Below are 16335 nucleotides of genomic sequence, written 5' to 3'. Positions count from 1 at the left end.
CTTCTAAACTCCTCCTTTCAGAGAGCATAGTCTGCTCTGATTGGTTAGATGTCCCAGTCTGTTGTGATTGGCCTACCTCTATCAGCGTGTGTCGAAAAGCGTGTGCCCACTACCATAACGAGTTTCAGCTACGTCTGTTTGCGAGCAACCAATCAAAGACCAGAGGCGGGGCTTTTTGTTACAAACCTATATAGGTTAGTACAGGAAGTAAGTCTGGAATTACTAACGACTCATTTCAGCTGTCCAGAATCGGTTCCTTCTTTTGGGAGTCAATAACCCCATTTGTCGTGCACTTCGATTTTTGAAAATTTGCAGACATTTTTACATTCACAAACAGCTCTATAACACACTACACGAAAGGTAATATTTGAAAAAACCTAACTTTAACTATGCAATGCAAATCATTCACCTTAATATCTGCAGTATTTCTTTTTTTTTTTTTGCAGTTTTTGAACACCATAAAGTATGTATATTTTTGCATTTTTGTTTAAATGACCCCATTTTAAATATTTTATCATTTAAAAATCTAGCCAAGGAATCGAATTTTAGTGAATTGAGAAATGTTAGGGAAGTCTTTATTAGAACAATCTAATCTACTCAGAAAAAATCAAAGTCTTTGTCACTCTAATTAGGTACTATTTTACATTCAATAACTTTTCAGTAGCACTATATGTGTAGAGTAAAGCTCAGCAAGGTGCAAACTCATTTTTAAAAAAGATTTCATGCTTACACACTCCCAAATTAATTATATACATTATTGTCTGAAATAATATTTCTCAATGCAAGTGAATTCAAAGGCAGCCAGACTTAAAATACCAGACTTAAAATACTTAAAATACTATTTCTATCCGAGTTCATTGTCACAGGCTACATATTAAACTGCTAAACTGTAAATGTCTTAAAGTCTTAAAGGTTGGCATGTAATGCCTTTTTAAGCTACGCATCAAAATTCCACATGCAAATTACATTCATTTATTTGTGTCAGGGGATTGACATTGCAGGATAAATATTCACTTTTAAGATCAGCGTTGGTAAACATTAACAAAACAAATTCACGCCATAAAACAGTAGCCAACCAGATTTAAATGTGTCTGTGCAGTCCTTTGTGTGTAGTGTAAAATCTAAAACGGATGGAACTTTCTGTCATTGGCACAATGTCAAAGTCTTGTCTTGGAAATTTGCAAATTATAAGGATTGAGTTTTGAGTAGATGGTCTAACTATTTCGTTTTACATGTTTTGAGTTGTCTAGCTAGCTACCTTGCTAACAACATCTTTCAACAGTGTAACTAAAAACTGTATGTTTGTTATATTTTATAGCCGATCTCACATGTTGGGCTAGTTCTTGAATCCTGTAGCATGGTGGGTTATTTTCGGTACCCATTTTGCACCATAAAAACGGCAATGACAAAAAAAACGAGAATAAATTGCTGACCATTATGACATTCTATGAGACATGCTAATTCAAATGCATCAAATCACATGGCTCATCTAAAGACTGTACCTTTTTGATTTTCCCTTGACATCTTGAGCTGAAACAAATCGTGGCCTCCGCCGAACCTCTCGTTTTGTTTTGTACCTCAAGTTTTGTTGATACATATCTGAAAATTAAACATTTTAGATGAATGAACTCTATGAAAGCACAATTTGTTTTATAAAGATTTTTTTTTAATGTACAGTACACGTCTTGAAAGATGACTACCTTTTATGTTGAGCACATAATTATTTCCACCCAGGTTGAATGGAATTTCAGTTTCAATTTCCGAGAGGTACACATTCTCTAAGGCTTTTGAGGAGATTGACTTCAAAAGTTTTTCATCTTCCTACAGAAAATATTTTTAACATTATCTGGTGTGACAATAAGTTATTAAGCAGCTCTGATATACAGTAAATGAAACTCTGGGTATTTACTTATGGATATTTATTCGTTTGTGATGAAATGTGAAATAATTCATGAATTCAAACTATAAATTATAGTTATAAATATATTTGATAGATATCTAAATTAATACTTAAAATTTATAGCATTAAAATAATTGTTAATGAACATTACTGACCCCCTGGCCGTATTCAATCCACTGCCCTTGATCATCCTTCCAGTACCAAAGCCACTCAGTGGTCAGGATGAAGTGAGGAGGTTTCGTAACGGAGGACGCTGTGGATAGACGGCGAACTGCTCTCTCTCCACACATCATTAAAGTGAAGTCCACAGGCAGAGGCCCAAAGCTGCAGTCCAGAAACACAATATGGTCATATTATCATCATGTGATCCCTCTATAGTGAAACATATTTTTAAGTCAAGCAGTAAGAAGCAACTTGGCTTGCATTTTAGTTTTAGCTGATTAGAATATTTCTGACTGTTTATTATTAAGGAAATGTCTGTGCTTACATTCCCTTGATCTTAAAAGGACCAGAAATGTGCTCCTTCTCACTGTCACATATCTGGGATTTCAACCTACTGTATTTTTCATTAGAGCTACACTATATGACCAAAAGTATGCGGACAGCTGACCATCACACCCATATGCGTTTCTTCCCCAATTTGTTGAAAGCACACAAAGTTGAAAGCCCAAAATTGTCTAGAATGCCCCTGGTATGCTACAGCTTCAAGATTTCCCTTCACTGGAACCAAGTTCCAAGTTCTGTTAGAGCATGACAATGTCACTGTTCACAAAGTGATGTCCATGAAGACATGGTTTGCCAAGAGTAGAAGAACTCGAGTGGCCTGCACAGAGCCCTGACCTCAAACCTACTGAACACCTTTGGGATGAATTGGAACACAGTCTGCAAAACTTGCATCTGTGACTTACAATCTACACTACTCATGAGGTAGGACATTTGTGAATACGTAATAGAAAGTAATAAAAAGTGAATAGGATGCCATTTGGGATTTGCCCTAGAAGATGGCAGATTTGTGGCTCATGGGGAAGAATTCAAAACATAACAATGAGTAAATAGTTGAAAATGAATCTGAATTTAATTCATTCATTCATCTTCAGTAAGTGCTTTATCCTGGTCAGAGTTGTTCTGGATCCAGAGCCTATGATGCCAGTCCATCATATGGCATCATACACACACATATTCACACACTCATTCAGACCTCAGCATAGCCAATCCACATATTGCCATTTTTTTGGCAGCTGGGAAGAAACCAGAGAACCTGGAAGAAATCCATAAGGACTTGAGGAGAACATGCACCAAACTGCGGAAAGACCTGAGCTCAGGATTGAACCCTGGAGCTGTGAAGTGCCACCCCAGAATATGAATTTGAATGCTGTGACAAACTGTCATGTTGATATAAATCTGCAATTAAATGAGCGGCAGTCACTATTAGCGTTCTGATACTGCAAATAGAGAAACAATTCCAGCCAGAGACATCAATCAGGACATCTGTGCAACTGAGTTTAACCAGTATTTCTATTCCTGGCTCAGGTCAGGTGATACAATGGTACTTCAGGTGATGGTGGAAATAGCAACTAGCAAATAGCAATATGGAGGATTATGGTTAATGTGCTGAGCTGTGCTATGCTGCATCACCTGATGGATAAGCACTATTACTGACTTTGAAAGAAGAACAGTAACATATTTTCAGGTGAAAGGAACATACCAGATTATGTCATGGAAAGGAACAAAAGCACACCTTCTAGCCACCTTGTAGACGTGACATGTAGCACATATACTTATGTGAAATACCTTGTGTTATTATCTGGATTACAGTAGGCACTCTCAACATCCTCTTCATTGGGAAAGTGTTTCCATGTCACGCCATCTTTATCCAGAATCTCCCATTTATAAGGTAGACCATGATGAACACGGACACATTTCTCTAATGCAGAGATCAAGAGATTGGTCCCAGGATCATTCAAAACAATGTTAGTTTAATGGGCAGTTATCTGATTTCTAGATTATGGTCAATTTTCTATGAAGTATAAGAATTAAAAGAGTAATCTGACTTGCAGCTACGATGAACTTGTAACTGAAAGCCGGAGTATGAAGTAATATTTTGGATTTTGAGACAGTGAATTGTTAAGGATTGGTACCTTTGAAACTGCATCCCTTGCGCACGGAGTAGAGACAGATTTCGTTGCGGTCTGCCTCACTCACTGAGCTGCTGGAGTGCTGTCTTTTCACTTGTTTGTCTAGCAAAGAAGAGACATGGTGTGAAAATGCTGTTTTGTATTGCTGTACTCTGCAAGTGACCTTGTACCCTGTACATCTGCTCATTAGCTTCCACTCCTGTGAGACAAACTTTGGATAAACTAAGATAAGTCACATGGTGAAATACTGCATGTGCCTGGCATGCGAGAGCATAAAATCTTTATATAAAACTTTGTGAGTGAGTCTTTGCTATAGTGTGTGATTCTATGGTTGTAATGAATAACATCTGAGCATTTAGTGCTGTAAACTACTACATATTTGTATACACTGTTTAAGTCTCAATTCTTATCCATCGGTGTTGATTTAATTTTCTATAACAACAACTCTGACAGTAATGCTGGTTGAGAGACTAATCACATATTTGTGTTAATGTGCTCATTTTAATGTTATTTTTTTTATATTAAAAACTTATTCAAAGGGATTTGCATGGCATACATGGCATAAGAGGTTGTTATACCATATGGTATAAAATATGATAAATTGCTGTGGTATAAGAGGATTTAAACATGTTGGGACATGCTGTTATTGGAAAATAACCAACTTTAGGGTGGTAATGGCATCATCCCATCCTATCATTGATTATTTTCCTATAACAGCATGCCTGTTATGTTGTATTTCTTACATAACTAAAAATTATTCACCAAAATGTATGGATGTTTGGGCCAACATCAACAGTGTACAATGTAGGAAAGAAGAGGTTGTTAGTTTTGCATTTCTTTGTTAATGTCATTGTGTGATAACCCCATTAGAAATCATTTTATAAACATAATCATAAACCATGAGAATAATGATAAACCATGACCATGGCATATAAACTCATACCAAAGATTGCCAAAGCTTTCTCTGCTCCTTTGGAGATAGATTTGTCAGTTTGACTGTTGAGAAGTAACTTATTTTTGTATATTTTCTGAAGGGTGCGAATATTTTCTGGACTGAACCCTCTGCCATTCAGGATTTTCATGGCGGTTGCATCAAAATTATGAGCACGCTTGCAGGCAGCTCCAAATTTACAGTCATCCTGTAGGAAGTGCTGGCAGACGTGCAGGTTGGTGCAGGAAGTCTGATATTTACAGCTTCCATGTTCTCCATTCCCCTTATTATAGTGGGAACAAATCTGAAAAAGAAAAAAAACAGCAAATGATCATAAGCGTCAATGAAACTGATGTGTATGCAAAGTTACAGTGTGTTACAATGGTGTCGAATTTATCTATGTAAAATGAATGAGCTACATGCAGGATGATCTAACCTCTGGAACAAGAGATGGATCATTCAGTAGCAGAAGTTGAAACAACTGCGCTTCTTCCAGGAACTGAAGATTCTTGTTTTTCAGGAGAGCAGAATTGTGTGCAGATTTCAAATCATGACAGTTTTTGCATTTATTCCTGGGGTTGATAGAGAAGAGATTATGTTCAACAACCATCAAAGATAGGGGTAAGATAAACATACATTGTCGGAATTACATCCATCCCTCCATCCATCCCTCCATCCATCCATCCATCTTCAACCGCTTACTCCTTTTCAGGGTCGCTGGGAAACCTGGAGCCTATCCCAGGAAGCATGGGGCACAAGGCGGGGTACACCCTGGACAGGGTGCCAGTCAATCGCAGGGCACAATCACATACACAATCACAAACCCATTCATACACTATGGACACTTTAGACACGCCAATCAGCCTTGTCAGAATTACAAATGAATTTAATCAAAGAAAAGCAAAAAAGACAGTTTATAATTAGATAATTAAATTCTGGGTGTGAGCTGAGGCTGTGCTAAATCCAAAAATATATATAATACTTGATTTTGCTATCAACATTGACTGAAGGCCTTCATGTAGTGTCTGTAATTAGGGCAGTGAATAATGCTGTGATTGCAGCCAATAAACAGATTTTACTTCTTCTCTGACATTTCTGATTGCATTGTCAGCATTATCATTAAGCCCATTTCTTTTAGATACTGTACAACCAAAATAACATAACTCATTAGAAAGTTCCTGATTTTATATAAAGGCAATAATCAAAATAACAGATTTCTGTCCTCCCAACCAAAGGGAAATTCAACTGTGAGCTAGTGCAAATTGGAATAAGGCCGGTAGAGTATTTCACAATGCTATTTCATAATTGATCTTGGCTTTCAATAGACTCAGGTGTGGCTCCTGCATGGTTGGAATGAAAACCTGCACCCACACCGGTCTTTTGCGGATAAGATCGGACACCCCTGCTCTACAGACTGCTGTGAGTGAAAATCCCAGGAGATCATCAGCAGCTTCTGAAATCCTCAAACCAGCCCATCTGGTACAAACAAGCATGCTACGGTTAAAGTCACAGAGATCACACGTTTTCCCCCATTTTGATGTTTGATGTAAACATCAAGTAATGCTTTTAACTTATATCTGGATGATTTTATGCAGATTGGATTGGATTGGATAACTGCATGAGCAGGTGTACAGGTGTTCGTATGAAAGGGGACGGTGAGTGAACTGTATATTTCTGAATCAGCTGTGATCGCCAGCAGTGTTTATGTTAGTCAGCTTGACACAAATGAACACAGTATGTGTGCATTCCTTAATCCTGAGTGTTAATTCAGTACTAATACACTAAAAGGGTATCAGGTGTAAATAACTCTTACCCGAATCTGCACTTCCCGCACACTAGATAGCGGCACAAGTGCAGGTCCTCGCAGCGCGCGCATTTCACCGGGTCTTTGCATATTCTCAGCGATGTTACCGCAATGATTAAAGCACCGGGACTGAGCGCGCACTCGGCCGAGTCCTCATCAACAACACGGAAGCGCGCGCTGTCCAGCACCGCGCGCCGCAGGAGTCGCTCATCCACCGTGAAACTCTGCCGCAAAACACCGTCCAAGTGCTGGAACTCCAAACAGCACTGGTTATTACAAAGCACTTTGAGGATATGGTTAGATACGATATTCGCCATGTTCTCACCCGGTCGTCGTTCCTTCGTTCTTCGGTTTAGTCTCAGTTTGAAGAAAACGAAAGTAAGATGTTTCGGTGCTTGCTGGCGGAAGAGCTGTCACGAGCACAATCCCAAATAGTTTCTCTACAAGTGCACTACTGTCATCCTAAATAGTGCACTACTTAGTAAATAGTCTGTTGGTGTTATGGTGGATTTTTTTTTTATTTATGAAACATGGGCAGTTTAAAATTTTATATATATATATATATATATATATATATATATATATATATATATATATATATATATATATATATATATAACACTTTATTTTAAGCCTATAAGAGGTGAAAGGTCTTGTTACTTATTTATTTAATAAAGCTCAATTGATGACCTAAATGTATAAAGTAAAACTAGTAAGTTTTTAAAGATCTTTTTTCTTTTTTTATTGTTAAACATTTAGGTTATTAATTCACACACAATAGTTTGCAAAACAAGTCTTTATTGTGCATCAATACAATATTTCAGTTATTAGTCTTTTGCACATATCAAATATCCAGTTAGCCTGTTTAGCAATACAGGGATTATACACTGTGTGTAAACAAATAATAAAAACCTTGAGGTGCAGTCCATGAGGATGAGATACACTGTAGTACTTAGTACTTAAAGCACTTAAAGGTGTTTAAAGTACTTAGTACTTAAAGTACTTTAAGTACTAAGTGCTTAAAGGTGGACACACCAGATATTGACTGTTACTTTTGACACCCCCCCCCCCCCCCCCCTTTGTTCAGGGACTCATTATTCCATTTCTGTTCGTCAGATGTCTGTTAAACTTGTTCAGTTCTTGCATTTTTTTTAATGTTAATACAAATATTTACACGTTAAGAAATTTGCTGGAAATAAAAGTAGCTGAATGTGAGAGGACGTTTCTTTTATTGTTGAGTATAATATTTACTGACTAAACCAATCATCTTCCTTCATCTTTACAGAACAAATGCATGCATCAGCACATATGCTTTTAAATCATATAATACTCATGCTATTGGTTGCCGACATCCATTCAACATCTATGATAAGTGTAATATTGCAGCTATAAGAAAAGTGTACTAAACTGGATACTAATTCCTTCATTATAAGTGCTTTACTGTATATTCCATACTTTAAATGTAATAAAATTTGATACTCTACAGATATTTATGAAATCAAACATTTGGACTCCTCAGGTGCATATTCTATTATGAATTCAGGGTAAATCTGGAACTTCTCAAAGACGACAAAAATGCTTGGATTGCTGCAGTTGTCCACACAGCTGTCATAGAAGCCTTTGCCCATGGTTTTAGCAGGAGGACGGACAAAGCTACCGTGGCCACTGGTGTAGTGACCCACCAGAACCCGTGCTACAAACATCTTTTTGCTGCTGCCTGCAGACTGAGAGTATTGATCAGAGTAGGAGGCATCTTTGGCAAAATAACTTCCTGAGTAAGAAACAAACAAAAACAAAAAACACCCACTGACACGGAGAAAAATGAAACTTTACGTGTGCAGTGCCTTATTAAACGTGAGTTAAAATGTATACCTGTATTTACTTGTGCTGCATATAACATACATGAACATGAAAAACAATACATTTTGAAAGTGGCCTATAATATGTGATCATTTAAAACTATTAATAATGTTCCATAAGGAGCATTAATTAATTTTTCATTTGCTCTCACCTTTTCCATATAATGTGCCATTCACTCCACAAATTCTCCAGTCAAAGTTCTGCTCACAGATGGCCTCTATTAGAGATTGCTCTGTGCCGTGAAACAAAAGTCTCTCATCCACATCTCTCCCTCCATTCCGCTCCTTCATCTGCTCTTTTTGCCTGAAAAAAAGATTCATAAATATGCAGTCTCAGTATGCAAGTAGTTACACAGAAATATAGAAAGTGAGTTTGATACACATTTGCATGCAGGGTCTGTTACAATAGCTTAAAGCAGAGGTTCCCAACCACCAAGCCATCTGGCACTAGACTACAGTGAAGGAGCAGTGATGTTCTCACACACTCACACACACACACACACACACACACACACACACACACACACACACACACACACACACACACACTCCACTCAATACAAATACAAATATTGTCAATATTTGTAGAGTGATAGATCATGTAGTCCTACAGCTCAAAAGTTTAACATTTTACTGGTCCATCAAAATATGGAGGGAAATAGTTCATTGGCACTGGCATTGTTAAGTATGCTAACAATGTCGAGTCGTTAATCATTAATTATATTATAATTATCAGAATTCTCCGAGCGCTGTGACCTTGTTAAAACAATCTTCTGTGATAGTGATTCATGACTCAAAGTAGGCAGTCTTTGACCTTACCACTGGAAAACCTTCCATAGAGAGCTGTTCTGGTTCCTCTCAATGCTCTTGATGTTGTACTTTGGCATGGTCTGTTTAAAGAGCTTCTCTACCATCAGGAATTCAGCCTCGGTTCTAGGTAGGGGAACCAGCTGGCAACCCAAGTTCAAGTTACAATTGTTTTACAACAATCTCATGTAACTTACTAGGCATTGTAACAACAGACAACAGTAACCCACAATTAAGGATAATGAAGCATTAGGGAACAGAAATCACTTAATAAATAAGCCACCAATCAGAATAATATATCAACAACACATCTATGATGTGTACCTTGTATGAGAAGCTGGGTAAAGCTCCTCTATCCCAGTGAGCAGGAACTGCCACGGAGGAAGAGCTGGAACTTTCACTATGAAAACACACACACAAAAAAGAAGTGTTTATATGACTCCAGGTTTCTTATATGAAAGATATCGGTCATCTACCATTGTTGTCTTGCACTGTTTCATTAAAAATAATTTCATTTGTATAGCACTTTTAACAATAAACATAATTCACAATTCAGCTTTACAGAAATCCGAATGTAGATTCAGAACTCTAACAAATAAATCAGATGGGACATGGCAAGAAAAAAAAACTCTTTGAGATCACCTTGAGAGGAACATAATTCAAAAGAGAATCCTCTTCTGAGGGCCACTGGTTAGTGGGAATATAAATCATTACGCTTCTATATCTATAAGTTACACAGTACTGAGTGTGTTGAAAGGATGTTCATTATGTGCATGTTGTGAATAAGAGTCCTGTGATGAGCACAGGAAAGCATTTTCGATTACAGCAGCAGTTCTTTGGTAGAAATCTGCAATATCCATGTAAGATAAACCACTGAAGAAAGGTTGAAAAACAGTTTTTGGAAAGTGCAGATCTTTAGACATTTGACTCCTGACTTTAGAGTCAGGATGAGGCGCAGGCATCACATCAAGGTGATTTATAAGATTATTTGCTATTGCTAATCTCAGCGGCAAGCTTTGGCTACTTTCAGTTGATTCTGACACGTGTCATGAAATTACTTATTGTCTTATGAATTGAATTGATTTATTCAGGAGCAGCACCGTGTCCCCAGATCGATCCTGTGATCGGGTTACTGTCTGTGTAGAGCAGTGCTAACCAACCCTGTTATTGGAGATTTACCTTCCTGAAGACTTTAGCTCCAACCATAATTGTGCCCACTTTCCCATCTAAATATTGCCTTAAGAAGTTCTTGATCAGTTAAAACAGGTGTGTTAGATTTTAGTCAGAGATGAAACCTGCAGGAAGGTAGCTCTCAAGGAAGAGGGTTGGTGACCACTAGTGTAGAGCATACTTGGTGACGCATGCTCTCCCAGTGTCTGTGTGGCTTTCCTCTGGTTTCCTCCTTCCTGCAGGTAGGCTATGTTAAATTGCCCCTAGGTGTGAATGAGCGTGGGAATGTGTGTGCATGGTAATGGACTTCGGTCCCATCCAGGGTGAATTCCCTGACGTTGTGCTCTGTGTTGCCAGGATGAATTCCAGATCCACCACAGGTCTGACCAGGTTAATGTGGCTACTAAAGATGAATGATTTATTCCAATTTTTCAGCTTTAAAATGATACTGACACTTCACTAATCCTTATGCTGAAGCAAACACCTACTCAAAACTTTTCCTAAGATTGTTTTAATATTGGTTAAGCCTGCTTCTTGTGATATTGCATCGGATCATTGAGTCTAGGCTAAAATCAAGCATCTGTGAATACGTAGCAACACAACAGTGATTCAGTCAGTTTTAGCCTGATACCTTTTTAGCTTGGTCTCAACCTCTAGAGCAGAGACAAATCGTGGCCTCCTCCGAATGTCTCTTTTTGTTTGGTACAGAAGGTTTTGCTGATACATGTCTGCAAATCAAATATACCACAAGAAAAATTGAGCATATATACATTTTATAATGCAGCAATGATAGAATAGAGAAAGATATTCTGTTTGGGTTACCTTTCAAGTACAGCATGTATTTATGTCTTTCAGAACTGACAGGAATTTCTCTCTGCGGATCCGACTGGTAAACATTCTCTAGTGTCTGAGAGGTGAGAGGAGTAGCCAGCTGTGCATCCACCTGTAGACAATGGCATCATGTCGTATTATGTGAAATTACTCACAGACATGTAACAATCTATTACTCAGTCCCAGCTACGGGCTGGAAGAAAAGTCACTGACCCCCTGTCCATACTCAATCCATTTTTCTTTTTCATTTTTCCAGTACCAGAGCCACTCAGTGGTCAGGATGAAGTTAGGGGGTTTGGTAACAGATGATGCTGTGGACAGACGGCGAACTTGTCTCTGTCCACATGTCATGGAGATGAAGTTAACAATCTCAGGCCCTGGACTGGGAGTTAAAATTTAATTCACCATTTAATTTAATATTTTTTCGCACTTAAATGTATTCAACCACTTCAGAATAAAAGATCAGTGTTTACCTCACTTCATTAGCTGGATTACAGAAGGCTCTCTCAATTGCTTCTCCATTTGGCAAGTCTTTCCATGCCTGTCCATTCTTATCTAAAATCTGCCATTTATATGGCAAGTGGTAATGAACACGGACACACTTCTCTAAAAAGATTTAAAAACAGAACAAAAAGATCAGTAATATTATATAATAGGGTTACTAAGCCAGAAAGTGGATCAATATATATATATATATATATATATATATATATATATATATATATATATATATATATATATATATATATATATATATATATATATATATATATATATATATATATATATATATATATATATATATATATATATATATATATATATAAATATATATATATATATGAAACATTTTCTCTAATCAACATAAAATATATTATATGTACTGAAACTATAGTGGTTATGTCATTTAATTATAGAGGTTATTTTGAGAAGTAAATACAGTTATTGTTATAAATATGAAACATTTTTAGTCACTGTAACATCCCCTCCATTTCCATTCATGGGGATTTCCAAGCATGTGAAGGGACTGGGATGAAAATAAAATATTTTGGGTCCTGTTTTAAATTTGTATATGTTATGAAATTAAAGAAAGATGACCTTAGTTAATCTATGACCCGAGGCATCTATTAGTATTGATATATGAGTAAAACATGATGTTCTAGTGAAAAGTTGACAAATCCACATACAGACTAATTGAGAACCTTGGAAATTTACTAAACAGGTTTACAGAGTCCCTGATTTACCACTAGCAGGAATTTCAGATTGGAATTGTAATTTTGTTTGTGTGTTAGTAGGTTACCCAGCCAGCACAAAGTCATTTATAAGATATGAACAATGTGATAACACCTTAGTATAAGTTCCAGAAGTAAGCACATATAATGGTTTAATGATGATAAACTATTACATGCATTAATTATTAACACATGAGGAAATGTATGAGTTAATGATAAGGATAACGAGTCTTTATTGGTCACAGCCCAGTGAAATACTTTTCTTCGCATACCCCAGCATGCCAGGAAGTTGGGGTCAGAGCGCAGGGTCAGCCATGATACGGCGCCCCTGGAGCAGAGTGGGTTAAGGGCCTTGCTCAAGGACCCAACAGTGGCAGCTTGGCAGCGACGGGGCTTGAATGCCTGACCTTCCAATCAGTAACCCAGAGCCTTAACCGCTAAGCCACTACATATAAAATGATATGTATCATGCCTTCCAGTACCGCGATTAATAAATATAAATGGCATTATGTAGGATAGTTAACCCAAAAGTTAGAGAATAGTGTAAGTTCAGGCAATTTTAGTACTTACTGAATGCATTAATTTATCAGTATGAAGACTAATAATTTATCATTTATTTATAGTTTGGTATTAACATATGCTCATTTATGGACCTTATAGTAAAGTGTTACCAAGACAACTTTGCTGACATTAATGAAATGCCTAAGTAGTCAAAGTAAAGCTTTTTATTATGTCATTTCAAAGACATATAAATTATGACTGTTGTGGTCATATACAAGCTGTCAAATTTAACATGGACAAAATCCCACACATTTAGAGGTGAAAACAAAGCAGATCATAAAGGTCCAAAAACAGGTTTTTATGGGAAAATTTAAATCAGGACAGACTTGGCCAATGGACATATCTGGTCAGTCACTGTTCATTGGATACGTGTAATTTATGGTAAATATTCAATTTAATAACATTTACTATTCAATTTACTATTCCATGTACTATCCATCCATCCATTTTCCATACCGCTTACCCTACACAGGGTCATGGGGGAGCCTGGAGGCTATCCCAGGGAATTCCATGGCGCAAGGCGGGGGACACCGTGGACGGATTCACACAGATGCACACACTACGGATAATTTGGAAATGTCAGAAAGCCTACAAGACATGTATTTGGACTGGGGGAGGAAACCAGAGTGCCCGGAGGAAACCCCTGAAGCACGGGGAGAACATGCAAACTCTGTGCACACAGGAAGGAGGCAGGATTCAAAACCACAACCCCGGAGGTGTGAGGCAAATGTGCTAACCACTAAGCCCCTATTCAAAGTACTACTTTGCAAATAAATAAATCAAAGTAAATGGGTATATTCTATCATCCAGCAAATCCAACAGCATTTATTATCGCATGATCTTTGCAATACCTTTAAAGCTGCAACCTCTGCGAATGAAGAAAAGGCAAATCTCATTTGGGTCAGGTTCATTTACAGGCTTTGGACTTTCCCCAGCAGCTAAAGATACTGAATAGGCAAAAAAAAAAAACAATTATAATGAGAGAAATATTAAAGAAATATTAATCAAGATGAAGCCCAAGGCCATCTAGTTCTAACCTGTTCCGGGACTGACTGTTTTATCCAGATAATGTGGACCAGGTGGCTTTTCCCGATAAGAACAGATCAAAAACCTGTTTTTGTAAAACTTGTGGAAGTTGGCGATGTTTTCTGGGCTGAGTCCTCTGCCATTAAGAATTTTCACAGCAGTGGCATCAAATGAATGAGCTCTTTTGCACGTGGCACCGAATTTACAGTTGTCCTGTAGGAAGTGCTGGCAGACGTGCAGGTTGGTGCAGGACGCATTATACCTACAGCTTCCATGTTCTCCAGTCCCCTTGTTATAGTGGGTGCAAACCTGAATCCATGCACAACATGAGTCAAATAACGATGACCACCAGGATGGTTTGATTAATCAGATAAACAGTTGTGTATGAACAGACTTGATGTCTCTCACTGACCTCTGGCAGGAGATAGGGGTCATTCTGCAGCAATAGCTGGAAAAGTGCAGACTGTCCAAGTTGCTGGAGTCCAACTTTGCTCAGGAGTGCCGAGTTATGAGAGGAATTCAAGGCGTGGGAGTTTTTGCATTTTTCCCTATAAGAAAATGATGGTTTCTAATACTTCAGAACTTTCTTAAAACTTTAAGAGTTTTAACAAATCAGGCCTACTTTCTACTCTGTTGATTATTTACTCACCTGAACCTGCAGTTCCCACAAACCAAATACCTGCAAAGGTGCAGAGTTTCACAGCCAGCACACTTCCCAGGGAGTGTCTGACAAACTCTCAGTGATGTTTTAGCCATGATCACAGTGTCAGCACTGAAAACCTCACAGTCTGCTCTTTTCTCACGGCCTTCCACCACCACCAGCCTGTCAGACTCACAGAGAACTTCTCGAAACACTTCATCTGCTACTGTGAAATGTTTCCGCAGGGTCTGATCCAAAGTTTTAAAATCCAAACTTCCTCCATGCTGACAAACTGCCTGGAAAATATACGCCGATACTGTATGAGACATTGTGTGGAGCAGAAACTATTCAATGTATGGGTTATATTACCTACAGTACAGTACACCCTCACAGTACTGTCAGAATAATAGAGAATTTCACAGGGTTGCCAGATCTCAGTAAAATAAATGATGACAGTTGATGGGATTTCATAGAGACAAAGCTTCTGATTTCTCAGTTAACCATCACAGAGTTTTCATTAAAGCATAAACACCAAACTACATTTTTCTGAGATTTTAACAGACATGTTCGTGTCGCACATCATAAAAGACAGTCTTAGCATCTGTTCATTTTAATTGTAGCAGAAAACTGGTTCATTTTGATCTTTTTTCCGCTATTTTCGTCTTCCTGGTTTAAAATCTCGTACTGTCACACATCGCAGGCAGTGAGTGATTAAGTGGAATTAAACATGTACTCTAATTTCAATCTTAAATTAAATTTAAAAGTCTAGGTGGATTTTGTCAGACAATCTGGCAACCTCCAACAAGGGCTGATTTTCCAGGAAACGAAACCTAGTGCAAGTCCAGTGGCACTGAGGCCGTGTCCCAAACGCCCACTAAATGTAACAAATGCACTACCTCATAGACATTTGGGATTGAGATTTGTTTAAACAAGCCATATGATTCATTTTCCTTCAGGTACAGTCTGTGTTAGAGGAACTGTGTAAGACATCAAAATCGGCATGTTAGAGAAGATTTAACCAGGAACACAGAGATTGTGTTCAGAAATGTGTTTGGCTGTGTGTAGGTTATATTTAGACACAATGCCTTTTTAATACTATAGTAGTGCAGTGATTCTCAAACCTGTCCTGGAGGAGCCCCAGCACCTCACACTCCTCATCTAACACACCTGTTCAAACCATCAGCTCATTAGAACAGACTGTAAGACCTGAACTGGGTGTCAGATAAGGGAGACATACAAAATGTGCAGTGCTGGGGGTCCAACAGGACAGGTTTGAGAACCGCTGTAGTAGTACAGTGTGAAATAATCACACCTCGGTGTCCTTACATGCTACCACATTAAATGTTTTCAAGATGTTGACCAGTTCCATCCTAATCTCCAGCTCTGCCACACAGGAATAGAGCAGATGGAATAGGAGAGAAACATGAACAGCAAAAAAA

General features: G+C 37.9%; 2 protein-coding genes across 2 annotated transcripts in view; both read right to left on the bottom strand.

Moving 5' to 3' along the window:
* Nucleotides 1-7182, bottom strand: part of LOC108264403 (protein mono-ADP-ribosyltransferase PARP12) — a 9493-nt gene extending 2311 nt beyond the window's left edge. Inside the window, exons 1-8 of the mRNA XM_017465892.3 lie at nucleotides 6780-7182; nucleotides 5403-5538; nucleotides 4979-5270; nucleotides 4039-4137; nucleotides 3692-3824; nucleotides 2056-2224; nucleotides 1701-1821; nucleotides 1503-1599 (exon numbers count right to left, since the gene is read on the bottom strand). Coding sequence (XP_017321381.1) covers nucleotides 1503-1599; nucleotides 1701-1821; nucleotides 2056-2224; nucleotides 3692-3824; nucleotides 4039-4137; nucleotides 4979-5270; nucleotides 5403-5538; nucleotides 6780-7087 — 1355 coding nt within the window. The 5' untranslated portion in view covers nucleotides 7088-7182. The remainder of the gene's footprint in view (nucleotides 1-1502; nucleotides 1600-1700; nucleotides 1822-2055; nucleotides 2225-3691; nucleotides 3825-4038; nucleotides 4138-4978; nucleotides 5271-5402; nucleotides 5539-6779) is intronic.
* A 369-nt stretch (nucleotides 7183-7551) lies between these two features.
* LOC124626777 (protein mono-ADP-ribosyltransferase PARP12) lies at nucleotides 7552-15314 on the bottom strand. The gene is made up of 12 exons (XM_047152742.2): nucleotides 14906-15314; nucleotides 14669-14804; nucleotides 14268-14565; nucleotides 14082-14177; nucleotides 11911-12043; nucleotides 11651-11819; nucleotides 11429-11549; nucleotides 11238-11334; nucleotides 9761-9836; nucleotides 9449-9579; nucleotides 8782-8933; nucleotides 7552-8541 (listed from the first exon to the last, which is right to left on the bottom strand). The coding sequence occupies exons 1-12, from the start codon at nucleotides 15223-15225 to the stop codon at nucleotides 8261-8263; spliced, it is 2010 nt and encodes a 669-aa protein (XP_047008698.2). The 5' UTR covers nucleotides 15226-15314; the 3' UTR covers nucleotides 7552-8260.
* Nucleotides 15315-16335: the final 1021 nt, after the last annotated feature.

Source organism: Ictalurus punctatus, chromosome 4 (genome assembly GCF_001660625.3).
Source record: "Ictalurus punctatus breed USDA103 chromosome 4, Coco_2.0, whole genome shotgun sequence".
NCBI classification, from domain to species: Eukaryota; Metazoa; Chordata; class Actinopteri; order Siluriformes; family Ictaluridae; genus Ictalurus; species Ictalurus punctatus.
The sequence above is the reverse complement of the archived record's forward strand: the minus strand, read 5'-3'. Positions and strand labels throughout refer to the sequence as shown.

Coding starts and splice junctions, on each gene's coding strand:
- LOC124626777 (XM_047152742.2), bottom strand. CDS start 15,225: ATGTCTCATACAGTATCGGCGTATATTTTCCAGGCAGTTTGTCAGCAT. Junction 11,820..11,910: donor AATCCAGCTAATGAAGTGAG/GTAAACACTGAT, acceptor TTTAACTCCCAG/TCCAGGGCCTGAGATTGTTA. Junction 9,580..9,760: donor TACCCAGCTTCTCATACAAG/GTACACATCATA, acceptor TTGGGTTGCCAG/CTGGTTCCCCTACCTAGAAC.